Source organism: Convolutriloba macropyga, chromosome 11, assembly GCF_964194025.1.
Source record: "Convolutriloba macropyga chromosome 11, txConMacr16.3, whole genome shotgun sequence".
Classification (NCBI taxonomy): domain Eukaryota; kingdom Metazoa; phylum Xenacoelomorpha; order Acoela; family Convolutidae; genus Convolutriloba; species Convolutriloba macropyga.
Window position 1 is genome coordinate 29058345 of NC_134478.1, and position 12947 is coordinate 29071291.

Here is a 12947-nt window from a genome sequence, read left to right on the forward strand (position 1 = left end):
AATGATGGAATGAGCCCAAAGTTTCTCATGTTTTCTTTACCGTATATCTCGAATCCCCTTTTATTTACTTTTAGTTGCTGTGTTAGCAAATGTGAGTTTCCCACTTTGTGGGAAAAAGTGCAATTCGAATCTATTTCAAAAGCGATAGCAAGTTAGATATCAACAGTTACCTACCGATTGCTATGCTCAGCTCCTTGTCACTACTATTTGAGGGTGTGACGTTTAGACAGTTCTCAATTCTTCTGCAACAAAAGCTTTGCGTAGAGCAATACAGAGAAATCATTCAACCATTACTCGGTTGCTTCTCTATTGCAACATACTGTATGAGTTACTTGACGCAAACAAAATGCCAATGACATTGTATCTCGACATAGCAAAAGCCTTTGATGCCATCAATTTCAATGTCATACTTTAAAAAATATGCCAATTGGGGTTCGATAATGATTTTGAGGCATGATATTTGACTGACAGACAGCAACTAGTTGTAGTATTTTTGAAAAAAATTGACATTTGACTGGTCACCAACGATGAGTTTCAAGGGTCAGTTTGTACAGTGTTTCTTTTCGTATAACGACCTACCCGAAATGTTTGTCAATGAGTGCCATTATACACGCATGACACAAAAATCATCAGCACTGTGAACAACAAAATGCAGCTGAAACAAGACATTCAAAATGATATTGCTTGAGGCGAGGGGAATAGATTAAAAATCGATTTCGATAAGTTTGAAAGCGTGCAATTTGCCTTACGATAAAATCAAAACAATCAAATATTGCTTCTTGCCACCAACGATACTTTCTCACTAAAAACGCTCTTCAAAAACCTGAGCATATATCTTCAGAAAACTTCTCGTGAGACTATCAATTGAGTATCGCTCTAGAAAAAAAGTAATCAGATGCTTGCACATCTAAAGGGATGAATTCCAAGTGAAACAGAAATGTCAGTAAAATGCAATCTAGTCAAAAGTTACCTAATATCAGTATCGTTTTATGTATCACATATTTGGTTTGTCAGTAAAACTATCCTCAAACAAATGGAAAAGCCTTAGAGAAAGTCTCAAATATGTACGTTCAGGCAGTCATCTTACTGAGAAACAATACAATGATTGTTGTCGCTCAGTAACTTTACTCCCAATTTCATATAATTTTGCCTTTATGGAGCTTGGTGTTTTGTGACATGTAGCTTCCATTTTGGGCAAAAGAATTTCTGGGAAACGAGAATTGAACATCCCAAAACATGATCTAACGAGAAAGTTATTTTTGTTCAAAAGAAAGATATCGCCAGCGTTGCCGTTGTAATTTGTTTCTACAGAGCTACAAGTCCCCCCAAATTCAAAAGAGAAGTCCGAGAATGGCTATTTGATTTAGCTAAGCAGAATTTTATTTTAATTCATACCCATATGGATGGACAGTGTTTGAGAGAAATCAAATTCAAGCCCCGATAGGGACTTAATAAGCCTGGTGGAACCAAGTTGAGTGAAATTCATTATTATTACGCAAAGAAGTGTTTTTTCATTGATTGCCGTATTAATCTTCAAAATGCCGACGTAAATTTTTGCTCGTTTTGTTCGACAACGGCTCTGGAAATCTCAAAACTCTTGCTTCTTTCCACCCAATCAGCACATTTCATATATTAGCAGCTTTGTTTGTATTGCAAATTGGATCCTCAATATTTTTGTGGATCTTGCAAATGTTTTTGCACATGTTTTTGCAAAAGTCTGCTTGATGAGGAAGCCCAGCGACTTGGTTGCGTAGTTCACTCACTGGGCTTCCCCATGATTCGATGAGGAGCGATTTGAGTTGCTTTGACTGGAGATCACTGCGTTCATGAGAGGTAGACATGCTGATCTCTCTGCTTGAACGTACCAGCGGCCACGTGGTAGACTTATAGACAAGTACCAATTGTACAATTGTATACCCGGGAACGAGTGAGCAGTGGGGATTACAAATAGCAGTCAAAAGTTATTAAAAAACAGTCTGATGTGAAACCGAAAATACTTTTTGAAAGGAGTTCGTATTTGGTAGTTCAGAAATGTAATCTGTGGAAGTTGGGAAGACAAAGTATTTGAAATCTCTAATCGTGTTTCGGGATTGGTTTCTCTACGTTCCCAATTTCGAGAACATAGAACAAGAGTACGTGCGCATTTTTGGCAGCTTACGGTTGCTATATAAATGGCTGCGTTGATTCTTTGGTTAATGAATAAACAATCTCGATAAACAAATCAATCGAAATTGAAACAATTTGGTGCTAAGATTAGTTTACTCGGCTCTATTCAATTCAATGAGATTATTAAAGAATGGGTGGAAGAGATTAGTCAGGTTGTCATTTTCTCGGGTAGTTGAGCTGATCTGGTTTTGGCTACTGTTATCTCTAGACGTCAGGTGCGCGGTCTGAATGTAGGAAAGACAAGTAGAAAAAATTGATATTAGTGTAAAGAAATTTGAATGAAACTAACCAAATCAGAGCATGCATGATTCACCTTGTCAGACATCTGTGGTCACTGGAGCCTATAAGTCCGTTACTTTTACATCGATGCTCTTAAAAATGCAAACTTCTCCGTTTTTTAAAGAAAACGCCATTAGTGAGATAAATGATGAGGACCGGATAAGGTTTGAGCATTTGCACTCGAAAAAATATTTGTAAATTAAAACGTAAAAACGATCTAATGACATGGTTCTAATTTAAACCAACAGTCCACTAATTGCGTTTAGCTTCACCCTCCTGTTCGTTAATTTCATCAACTGCGTTCTTCCTGTTTTCCGTCAACTCGAGCAATTTCCCCTGTCATTGGGAAAGCTATTATTAATGCCGGGCGCTGTGCCCATGTTGTTGGGCGGCAATTGATCAAGGTAGCTGATGTTGAAATTAGCAGTCAACCTTCAGGAAATAAAAGCGCCATCTTCGAATCGGAACAATCGCTTTTTGCATCTCGTATCTCTTAAAGGTTTGATTATCTCAGGTTGACGCTCTCACGGCGTGCTCTCAGGTTTGATGCTCTCAGCTCATAGTTGTAGCATAAGGCTTTTCCCATTTTGACGACAATCTAGCTGCTAGTCCTTTCAGGAAAATTTTGCTTTCTCGTGCCATCATGCCACCAAAGCTGTACTCAAGGCGAGTAAACGATTAAACAAGATATTGTTTTCCAGACATGCTTCAAAATGTTTCTTTCCTTTCTCATCATCACAGTTCTCTGATACGTCTCCCGGGTTTCTGTTGAATTAAGCTTTGAGCCTCAGAGTCAGTGACGCGGTTATCAAACAGGGTAGTTTTTTGAGGGCTCCATACTCCCCTGACTAATAGATCGGCTCTTAAAGTTGGCTTATTCTCCGAGTGTTCTCTGATTACTGGTTTTTCATTATTAATTGGATACTTTTTTTATTATGCCTTGGGACAGGCAGAAATTTCTTCTCTGAAATTTTTGTTGTCATCGAACACGAATTACCACTTCTGAAGTTTCCCTCCATCCGCCTTTTCTCAGTTTTGGTTAACTGCTCTGACAGTTTCAAGGTCTAGCTGACATTGGTCTGCTTCCATTTCCTGCATTAAATTCTGCCCTGTTCTGTGGACGTGTGATCTATGTTTCTCAGCGTTCAACTCCGTTGCATTCACAATTGTATCTGCTATCAGTTTTAATGATTCTCTGGAAACGTCGAATTGCTCTCTGGTTTTGCAAGTGGGGTTCGATATTCCCACTCCACCGTGCTAAGCTGGCTGTCTGACTATCCTACGCATCGCGCCATGCACATTCATAACTTTTGTGAGAGCAGATGAAACTTTCCTTCGTATTTTGTGTTCTAAGGGTTTTAAGAATTTTTCGCATCCTGGTGCGATTTGCAGCCTAAAGTTTAATTCTTCATGGGTTGATTTTGTGAAAGCTTAAAACGCTTGTGAAAGCTGAAAACAAGAAATTTTTTTGTGGTTGTTCTTAACCTGTTCAAAACTGTTATTGTGGCAAATAAAAAGTACCGTTTTCCAGTAACCAATTTTTAACCAAATTTATCAAAACAGCGTTGAGCTTCGACAAAGTGGTTTGGGTTGGCAATCAGAAAACTCTTGCTAGGCTCTGCGTATTGGCCAAACTTTGTCCCAGTTTCATTTATTTTTTTTTCAAGACATTCATTTAAGTTTTCAAAACTAGCGCAAGCAGCGGCGTGATGTTTTATCCTATACACTGCGGAATTTTAAGATTTTCTAGTGATTTGTTTGCGTGGGTATGCCTGACGTAATTCTTGCGCTTTTGATGGGAAGTATTGGTTTTAGAACCTTAAACCAAGAAATCTACAATTTAATTGCTATTATTTCATTTTCGCTAATTTTGTGAAACTCTTCTTTTGTCTGCTTGGCTCTTAATGCGCAACGGGACAGCTTGCTGTAACTAAAGTGTACTAAAACGTCTCTGGACTCTTCTCTAGTTTTGATGGATTGGGGGATTCATGCTGTAAATATGGCAACGGGAAGAAACTTAAAAGATCTGATATTTTTTTATTATTTAGTATTTAAAGAAAAATGACCGTTATTGTCCAGAAAAACTGAACACTGTTTTTTCTTCTTAACTACCAATAATTCCAAAAGTTTAAACATATTCTACGTTTGTTTTCATAGGGCATTCATGTTTGGCAATTTGGTTGCCATCTCCAGCACTGGTCTCTTTAACGACATAATTTGGGCCACAGTGTATCACAGAGGTGACAAACTGGACAACGGATATGTCACTGTGTTCCTGGAATACGCCAGTGAAGTGAACGAGAAGTCATTCATAGACGCACTGGAATTATTGATCAGGAGTAGCGGATCTTGTGTCATTGCGGAGTCTCCAACATACTACCATGCTTACAAACCGGTCCTTAGATCAATTCAGAACTTAAATGCGGAATCGTTGCCGTTTAGAGTCGAACTAGTTACTGGTCAACAGCCTTATAATCTCGAGTCACCGCATGCGAATTCGACTTTCCGAAGAGGCTTATTGTTCAAATGTGAATGTGTGGAACGTCGAGGTCTTTCATACGCTACTGTATCTGACGATTGTCCACATAACAGGTCTTTGATGGTGGAGGAATACCTTGAAGAAGAAGGTCTTGATGTTGTAATTGGTGACGTAGATTATGGATCTGGATCTAGAGAACATCGGTCCAGGACCCTTTATGCAGGCGACACTCCCCCACGCCTCCCTTCTTATTCCTCTGACAATTCAAGGTCAGATAGTGAGGAAGATCGTAGATTGGCGCGGAATTTCGATTCGATGCTGCGTCTCGATTCTGATCAAGATGAAACAAGTGTGTTGGATCCAAGTCAAACAGTCGCAATCAAAAATCTTCTTAGAAACCGAATTGCGATTGTCCAAGGACCACCTGGAACTGGCAAGACATATCTTGGAGTCCATTTTACAAATGTGTTGCTTGATTTGAAAGGCGAAGAGGGTGAACCAGCCATTACTGGACCTATCATGATCCTGACGTACAAAAACCATGCTTTGGATGAGTTTTCAAAGCACATTTTGCAAAATAGACCAGTGTTCAGAAACAATTATGGCTCTTTTATTCGGGTTGGGGGACGTTCTAAAGATGCAGAGATGCAAAAATATTCACTGCACAATTTTATGGACAGAAAAGGCAAGATTGAACATGAATTAGATGGGACAAGGACGAAATTAGCCGAAGACTTGAAAGAGGCTATCAAACAATTCTGCGCCAAGTGTATGCAGTTGGATTATTCAGTTGCTCTGAAACACTTCGACAATGTGCAAATTGAAAATCTTCTCAGGCGTTTTGCAGAGATTGAAACCAATAAACAGTTTAGTAGGGAATTGTCAAAGTTGGTTAAAGAGTTCGGCAGTCTTTCAAATATCGGCCAGATTCTGTTCTGCCTTCTCACCGATCGATTTTATCAACCCGGAATTGAAAACCTGGAAAAGCTCTTTTTTGAAGCTTTCGAAGCTTGGCTTCCAACTGATGACGTCACCATTCAAATTCAGGGTCAAGAAAGCAACAAAAAGTACGAAGCTATCAAAAGAGCAAAACTCTACGAAAGAATCAACCAATCAGATCTGAGACAAGGTGACGACCCTGAAGAGCTCCTGAACGACCCAGTTGCCATTCAGAGGTTGATTGAGGAACGATACGAGGCTGCCGGGATGAACCACGATCAAGTCCAAAACCTGCCTATGACTAAGATTGCTTGGGGTGATGATAGTTCCGACAACCCTTACGGTGCTACCAAGTACCCAAAATGCCTGCAAAGTTTGGGAAACGTTTCTAAAATCATTGCCGCTAAAACTGATCTGGACAATTTGAAGTACATTAGTAACCCATGGGATCTGAGTGAAACAGAACGGTTGCACTTTTTACAAGCGATGTTGGTTAAACAAAGCTCAATAGCCGCTGCAAAGTTGAAAACATTATTCGATGAGTATGAAAACATAAGTGATCAGATCAAAAAAATTGAAAATTCACGCGAGGCTCAAGCTTTGAAAAAAGCGCGGGTTATTGCAATGACAATAACTGGAGCTGCAATTCGCAATGACGTTTTGAACGCCGTGAAGCCGTCAGTTATAATCGTAGAAGAAGCAGCCGAAATAAATGAAGCCCAACTAATCGCGCTTTTGGGTGACCACGTGAAACACTTGGTCTTGATTGGGGACCATCAGCAGCTACGACCGCAGGTTGAGTGCTTCACGTTAGTGAAGAAATACAATTTCGATGTAAGTATGATGGAGCGATTGATTAATAATAATCTTCCTTTTGCTACTTTAGCAGCCCAGAATCGAATGCGACCAGACATTTCCAAGTACCTTCGGGACATTTACCCAGATTTACTGGACAACCCACGAGTCTTCGATAACAAACCTGTTAATTGTCTAGAAAAAAACTGTTTCTTCTGGAACCACAATTTTCCAGAAAGGTCTGGACGCAGTCACTCAAATGGCCAAGAGGCTAAAACTGTAATTGATTTTGTCAAGTTTCTGTCTAACTTCAACGGTTACCCGTTGAAGTTGATCACAGTTTTGTCTGGTTATCAAGGTCAGACGGCAGAGCTGCGCAAATTGTCCAGGACCGATCCAGGACTAAAACCTCCACCAGAGGACAAAAATTTTGAGAACAGGCTCGATATTCAAACTATTGACATGTTTCAAGGTGACGAAAATGAAATTGTAATTGTATCGCTGGTTCGAAACAATCCACAGCGAAATCCGGGTTTCCTCGGAATTTTGAATCGGCGATGTGTAGCTCAAAGCCGGTCAAAATCTGGTGTGTACTTACTTGGGAACGCAGCGACATTATCCGGTCGGGACAAAAGCGAGGCTTCCAGAGTCTGGAAACCGTTTCTGGAAAAAATGAGCCAGGACGGCTGTGTCGGTGATTCGATGATGATCAAATGTCAGAATCACGAAGACGTTACATACTCGATGGAAGTCGGAAATTTGTTTCCTACTCAGCCGTTTTGTCCCAAAATTTGTGATTTTTTGATGCCATGCAAGGAACATAATTGCAAGCGTCAATGCCAGCCATACCACCCAAAAGCACACGAAGTTTGCAATGAAATTGTTGATTTCATGCATAAGTGCAACAAACACATGGGCAAGAAGAAATGTCATGAAGACAAAAACTATTTTAGATGCCCAGAACCCTGTGTGCACTTGTATCACCAAAATGATGAAGAAAAAGGACCACATCTATGCAAAGAGATCTGTGGAAATTATCACACCCATGCTCACTGTTTACAACCCATCGACTTCCTTTGCCCTGACAATGGACATCGTTTGACCCGGAAGTGCTACCAAGACGAGTCAGATATCAAATGTGAGGTTATTGTCTCATTCACTTACACTCACTGCAACTATCATAGCGACAAAAAGAAATGCTATGAGAAAGTGGCAAATAAGACGTGCAGGCATGATTGCCTCAAGAAAATGACGCCTTGCGGTCATCCATGCAAGGAACGATGTCAAAGTGGTCACATTCATGATTCCAAAATGGGAAAATGCACACAGGTAATCCCATTTATTTGTGAAAAATGTGGAAGCAATCTGGAAAGATTGTGCCATCAAAGTGAAAGCGACATTCTGTGCGAAAAAGAGGTCGAGTTTATTTATCCCAAGTGCAAGCGACACAAGGGAATCCGAAAATGTTACCAAAGAACTCAAGATCAAAAATGTCCAAACCAATGCGGGCTGAAGTTAGTCGAGTGTGATCATTTATGTAAACGTCCTTGTGAAACTGAACACAAGCATGATGCTAAGTCAGCTCAATGTGACGAAGATGTCGAATTCAAGCACCATTGTGGCCAAGCGTTATTACGACAATGTTTGCAAAATGAAACAGATATAACATGCTCGGGACCATGTCGTCGAACTTTAAATTGTGGACACAACTGTTATTTGCCATGCCAACCAGCCCATCGTCACAAAACAAACACATCACTCATATGCAGAGTCGAAGTCACGGAACCCTGCCCGAAATGCAAGAATCCTCTAACCCGACAATGCCACCAGAAACTAGACGAAATCAAGTGCGAAGCCAGTCTTCAAATGCGTTTCTTCAAATGCGGCCACTTGTACAAACGCAAATGTCACGAAAAAGAAGAGCGATACCAATGTAAAACTATTTGTAATGCAACGCTTGAAAAATGTGGGCATTTGTGCGTCAAAAAATGCGGGGAACCTCACAAGCATGACTCATCAGATTGTCCCGCTAAGGTTGAATTTGTTCATGTGTGCGGAAATAAACTTACCCGGAAATGTTTCGAGTCTGAGCAAACTACACCATGCGGTGGACCCTGTCCTCAAATGTTGCCCTGCAAACATAACTGCGTTAAAACATGTAAACCTGAGCACAAACACGACTACCCATGCGAACAGAAAGTTCAATTCGATTGCGATGTTTGTGGAACTGCGATTCCCAAGAAATGCTTCCAGGAGGAATCGTTAATGACATGCACAGGCAAAACTCAAAGGCATTGCAACAAATGCGGGAGTGACAGTACAGGCCCATGCACGAAGAGTTTGAAAATATTTCAATGCCAACTGCCTTGTGTTAAAAAGCATGAACAATGCGGTCACACCTGTTCTCAGAAGTGCCACGAAGACTGTTTACAAGCAAAGTGTAAACCATGTATTGAAGAGCAGAGAGAAAAGGAAAAACAGGAGCAGAAACTGCGAGAAGAACGACAAAAATTGGAAATCAAGCAAAAACGGGATCAGCTTAAGCAGTATTACAGCACTTTGAGGGACCCGAAGTCAGCTAACGTGTACAAATACGACTTAGACCCCAAAAATGCGGAAACAAGTCAGGACTACTTTGCCTTCAAAAATCAAGTTATGAAGTACCTAGTCATCAAACCAGGATTCATTGTCAAAATGAAAAAGATTACCAAAGTTCATAACTTAATGGCCCAGAAAAGATTAGTTGAACACCAAATAAATCTAATTGATCCACGAAAAGAGCAGCAAATGTTATTTTTCACTACTGAGTCACCGGGAAATGTCGAAAAGTATATAAATACTGGGTTCCACTCGAAGTTTATAAAACAACAAGGTGGTAAAAAAGGCCCCAAGCCTCTTCTGGGCAGAGTTAACTTTTTCTCGCTTAGCCCGGAAGTGAATTTCAAAGGCGAGAACTTTATTTTCTCGGTGTTAATTTGCGACGTATTGATCGGCAAAATGCAAAGGCATAACTCAAGGTCAAAATGTACCGCGTGACGTCAAAGATTTGCATGGACAGTTTGATTCGGCATTCATCTCGGGTGGCGAGGGTTATTCTGAGTACTATATCTACAACCCATTTCATATTGCAGTTACTGGTTGCGTAACCTTCAGCCTTGAACCTCAAACCAATATGCTTTCCTTAAACCAGAATGAACCCTGGCGAACCGGAAAATTCCAGAAGATAAGACTGGAACCAAGTCGTGAAATCGTATTTGATGATTGGAAAGATAAATTCTTCAGATTGGCAGAAAGTCAGTTTTTAAGACTGGCTCAGAAAAACAATCTGAATGCAACAATCAGCCATGTTGACTTGTACATTAATCCTAAGCTTGAAGACAAATTTAAAGCAAAGCAACAAAGACTGGGCTCAAAACTTGGGAAAGAGATTTTAGTGTTTCACGGCACTCCAATGCCAGATCCCGAACCGATTATGAAGGAAAATTTTCGACTGGACAAAATTCAGAGAATTGCTCATGGTTATGGAATATACTTCTCCGAGTTTCCAAAAGTATCAATTAGATATGCAGGAAGTCAGGGCGGAAGCTTAATCGTTGCCCGGGTCCTACCAGGAAGACAGCATACAGCTTCTGGTTGTGGAAATATGCGCCCCGGTTCACTAGTTTTGTGCGATCAACACGATTCCCACCTGGTCGATCCAGGTGCTGACAATTATAGTCATATGGTCATCATACAAGACGTTGATCAGATTCTACCCATCTTTAATATACACTGGAAGTGACTTCTCTCATATGAGGAATTTTCTGTTAAACTGATAACTTATAGTCGGTCTCATAAAGTTTAAGTTACCGTAGGTTCGAAAAACGCCAAAACATCCAATTGAGTTTGTAAATGGTATCTTGAAAGTACCGAAAACCAACTCAGTTCGCTTATTTTAGCTTTATGGGACACGTTATATACAGCTCTGACTGCATTTACAATTCACTGGCACTTTTCAACATATAAATTTCTATGTATAAATTGTTCAAATCAATACATTATTTAAATACGTACTCTCCAAGTTGACATTGGATCCATTATGTTTATCCCGTACTGTTTTGATTATCCCATCACAATTTACTGGAAAGGGAATAGGGTGCTTTAAAAAATTTATTTTGGTGTTTTGTTCGTAGAGATTGCAATTTGCTGTCAACGCCATCATTTTTGAAGATAATTTTGAGCATAATTCCAATACTGTTAGTTTGTGTCCTTTAAGCTTGTGCTTTTGGTTCCTACATTTTTTTGAAAAAAGGGAGGACTTTACGCCAGGTCCACTTTTTTGTTCAGACAATTTTTTACTTTTTTGAGGGCATCTCAGGCTAGCGTATGTGGTATCGATTTGAAGGTCTCTGCGTCTAGAATTGCGCTTAAAAAAGAAATTTCAGGAATTTTGCTTCTCTGGAAAAGTTTTAAAGTTTTTAACCCGCAATATTCTACCCTCAATTTCAGGCAAATTAGCCTAATTTTTGATCAAATTTGGCTTAAATTTTGGTCCAATTCAATCATTTACTACAAAAAGCAATTCTCAAGTGTGTCATTGGAAAACACGTATCTTATCGTTTTGTGAATGCATCCAATTAGTACAAAAACACAAAAAACGAGTTTTTGAGAAAAAAAGTTGCGACAATTATTCACCTATTTTTTGAGATTTTATGAATTTTTAACCCGTCTCTCAACTGTGTTAACCTACAAGTTCATCCAAAGTGCAGTTCGTTGTGAATCTTTGTTAAATTCTTGATAGATAGGGCAAAAATTATTAGATCTGTCCTTTGAAGGACACTTTAACTTTAAAAAAATAAATCAGAAAAATCTAAAACTATATAAAACTATAAACTGTGGTATATCGGACCTGGAAAACCTCAAAGAAATTTTGTTTTAGTGATAGCATGCACTTTGTATATGTAAAATTGAATGAAAACCGATCATAAATGACTCATTCTGCAATTTATACTTTTATGAACAACACAGCAACTGGAAAAAAAATCACGGATACTTTTTTGACAACTATTAAGAAATCGATTGCATTTTATGGAACTAATGAATTTCTTCTCATTGTGTTTTTCATCAGAACAACAACGAATTTGAGTTTTTAGGAGCAGCTTGAGATAGTCAGTCAACTATTATTGAGTTCCAATTTCATATATATAGATTGTTTTTAGGCGCAGAGTTCTTACATTTTTACGATTATGAGGTCAATTGGAATCCAAATTGGAGTGAACAGAACAGGTAGCAGAACGGTAATCACATTTCCGCAGCATAGGTAAAAAAAATTGGCTTCGGGGCGTAATTGGCTGTTTCTGAAATCAAAAAATTTAGAGTTTCACGAGTTTTTGTCGAATTGTCGTGTTTTGACTGCTTTTTTTGTGCAGTCCTCTTTTCACTATGAAGACTGCACAAAAAACAGAAGTGTTTTTTCACTACAGTTGTTAGAATGGAGATCAAAATAATTTCCCTTTGCCCTGAGCTTATTTTGTGGGAAGTTTTTTTTAATCTGAAAATTTTTTTGACTCTGAAAACTGTTTTGAAAAAAAAACAAAACTGTCGACATTTATTGAATCTAGTTCTCCGTAAAACTGATATCCTGATAGTGTCTTGTCACAAATAACTCTCATAAGTGTTTTCTTTATGCTTTACTTTTTATATTTTGAGATCTCTTTAAAGATATCATAATTTACATGTTTTTCAATAAGTGAGGCGCCAATTTTCCTGAAAAGCCAAGTCAAATTTGCTAGTCGTTTCCAATCTTTAGTTTCCCATAGATTTCTTTGCAAGTAATTTTTATAGCATGGTGTTTCTTTGCGTCATTAGGGTGAGTAAAATGTGCATTAACTTGACTTTGAGCAGCATAGAAACCGCGATCTAAACACTAAGTTATTACATCATTAAAGTTTACTCAGGTTTTTTAATTTATCTGAAAACTCAAAAATTTGTAAATTTGTTTTCCTGTTGTTTTTCAAACTTCAGCTTGATAACCTGAGCTTTTTTCCGTAGCAGTTTGATAAAAACATTGTTTAGTAGCGACATAAACATTTCTAAATTTTCCTTTCAGATATATTGACATGTTTTTCTCCGATACATCTTATGATTTCGAATGCCAATGTCGGAACAATCTGTGCCACGTACAGAACAAGCGAGCCTTCTTGTTTTCTTATTCAAATCGGTGTGCGAAAATTATTGCATTTCTTTTGTAGGAGTTGAGAAGATTGTGTATCAGCATCAATATATTTAGTTGCGTCCTAGATATTCAATA

The 12947-nt window shown here is 38.8% G+C and overlaps 1 protein-coding gene across 1 annotated transcript in view; it reads left to right on the plus strand.

Annotated features, from left to right (window-relative positions):
- Positions 1 to 10710, plus strand: part of LOC142349616 (uncharacterized) — a 58082-nt gene extending 47372 nt beyond the window's left edge. The window contains 2 exon segments of the mRNA XM_075401301.1: positions 4603 to 9652; positions 9654 to 10710. Of these exon segments, the coding sequence (XP_075257416.1) occupies positions 4603 to 9652; positions 9654 to 10439 (5836 nt within the window). The 3' untranslated portion in view covers positions 10440 to 10710.
- Positions 10711 to 12947: the final 2237 nt, after the last annotated feature.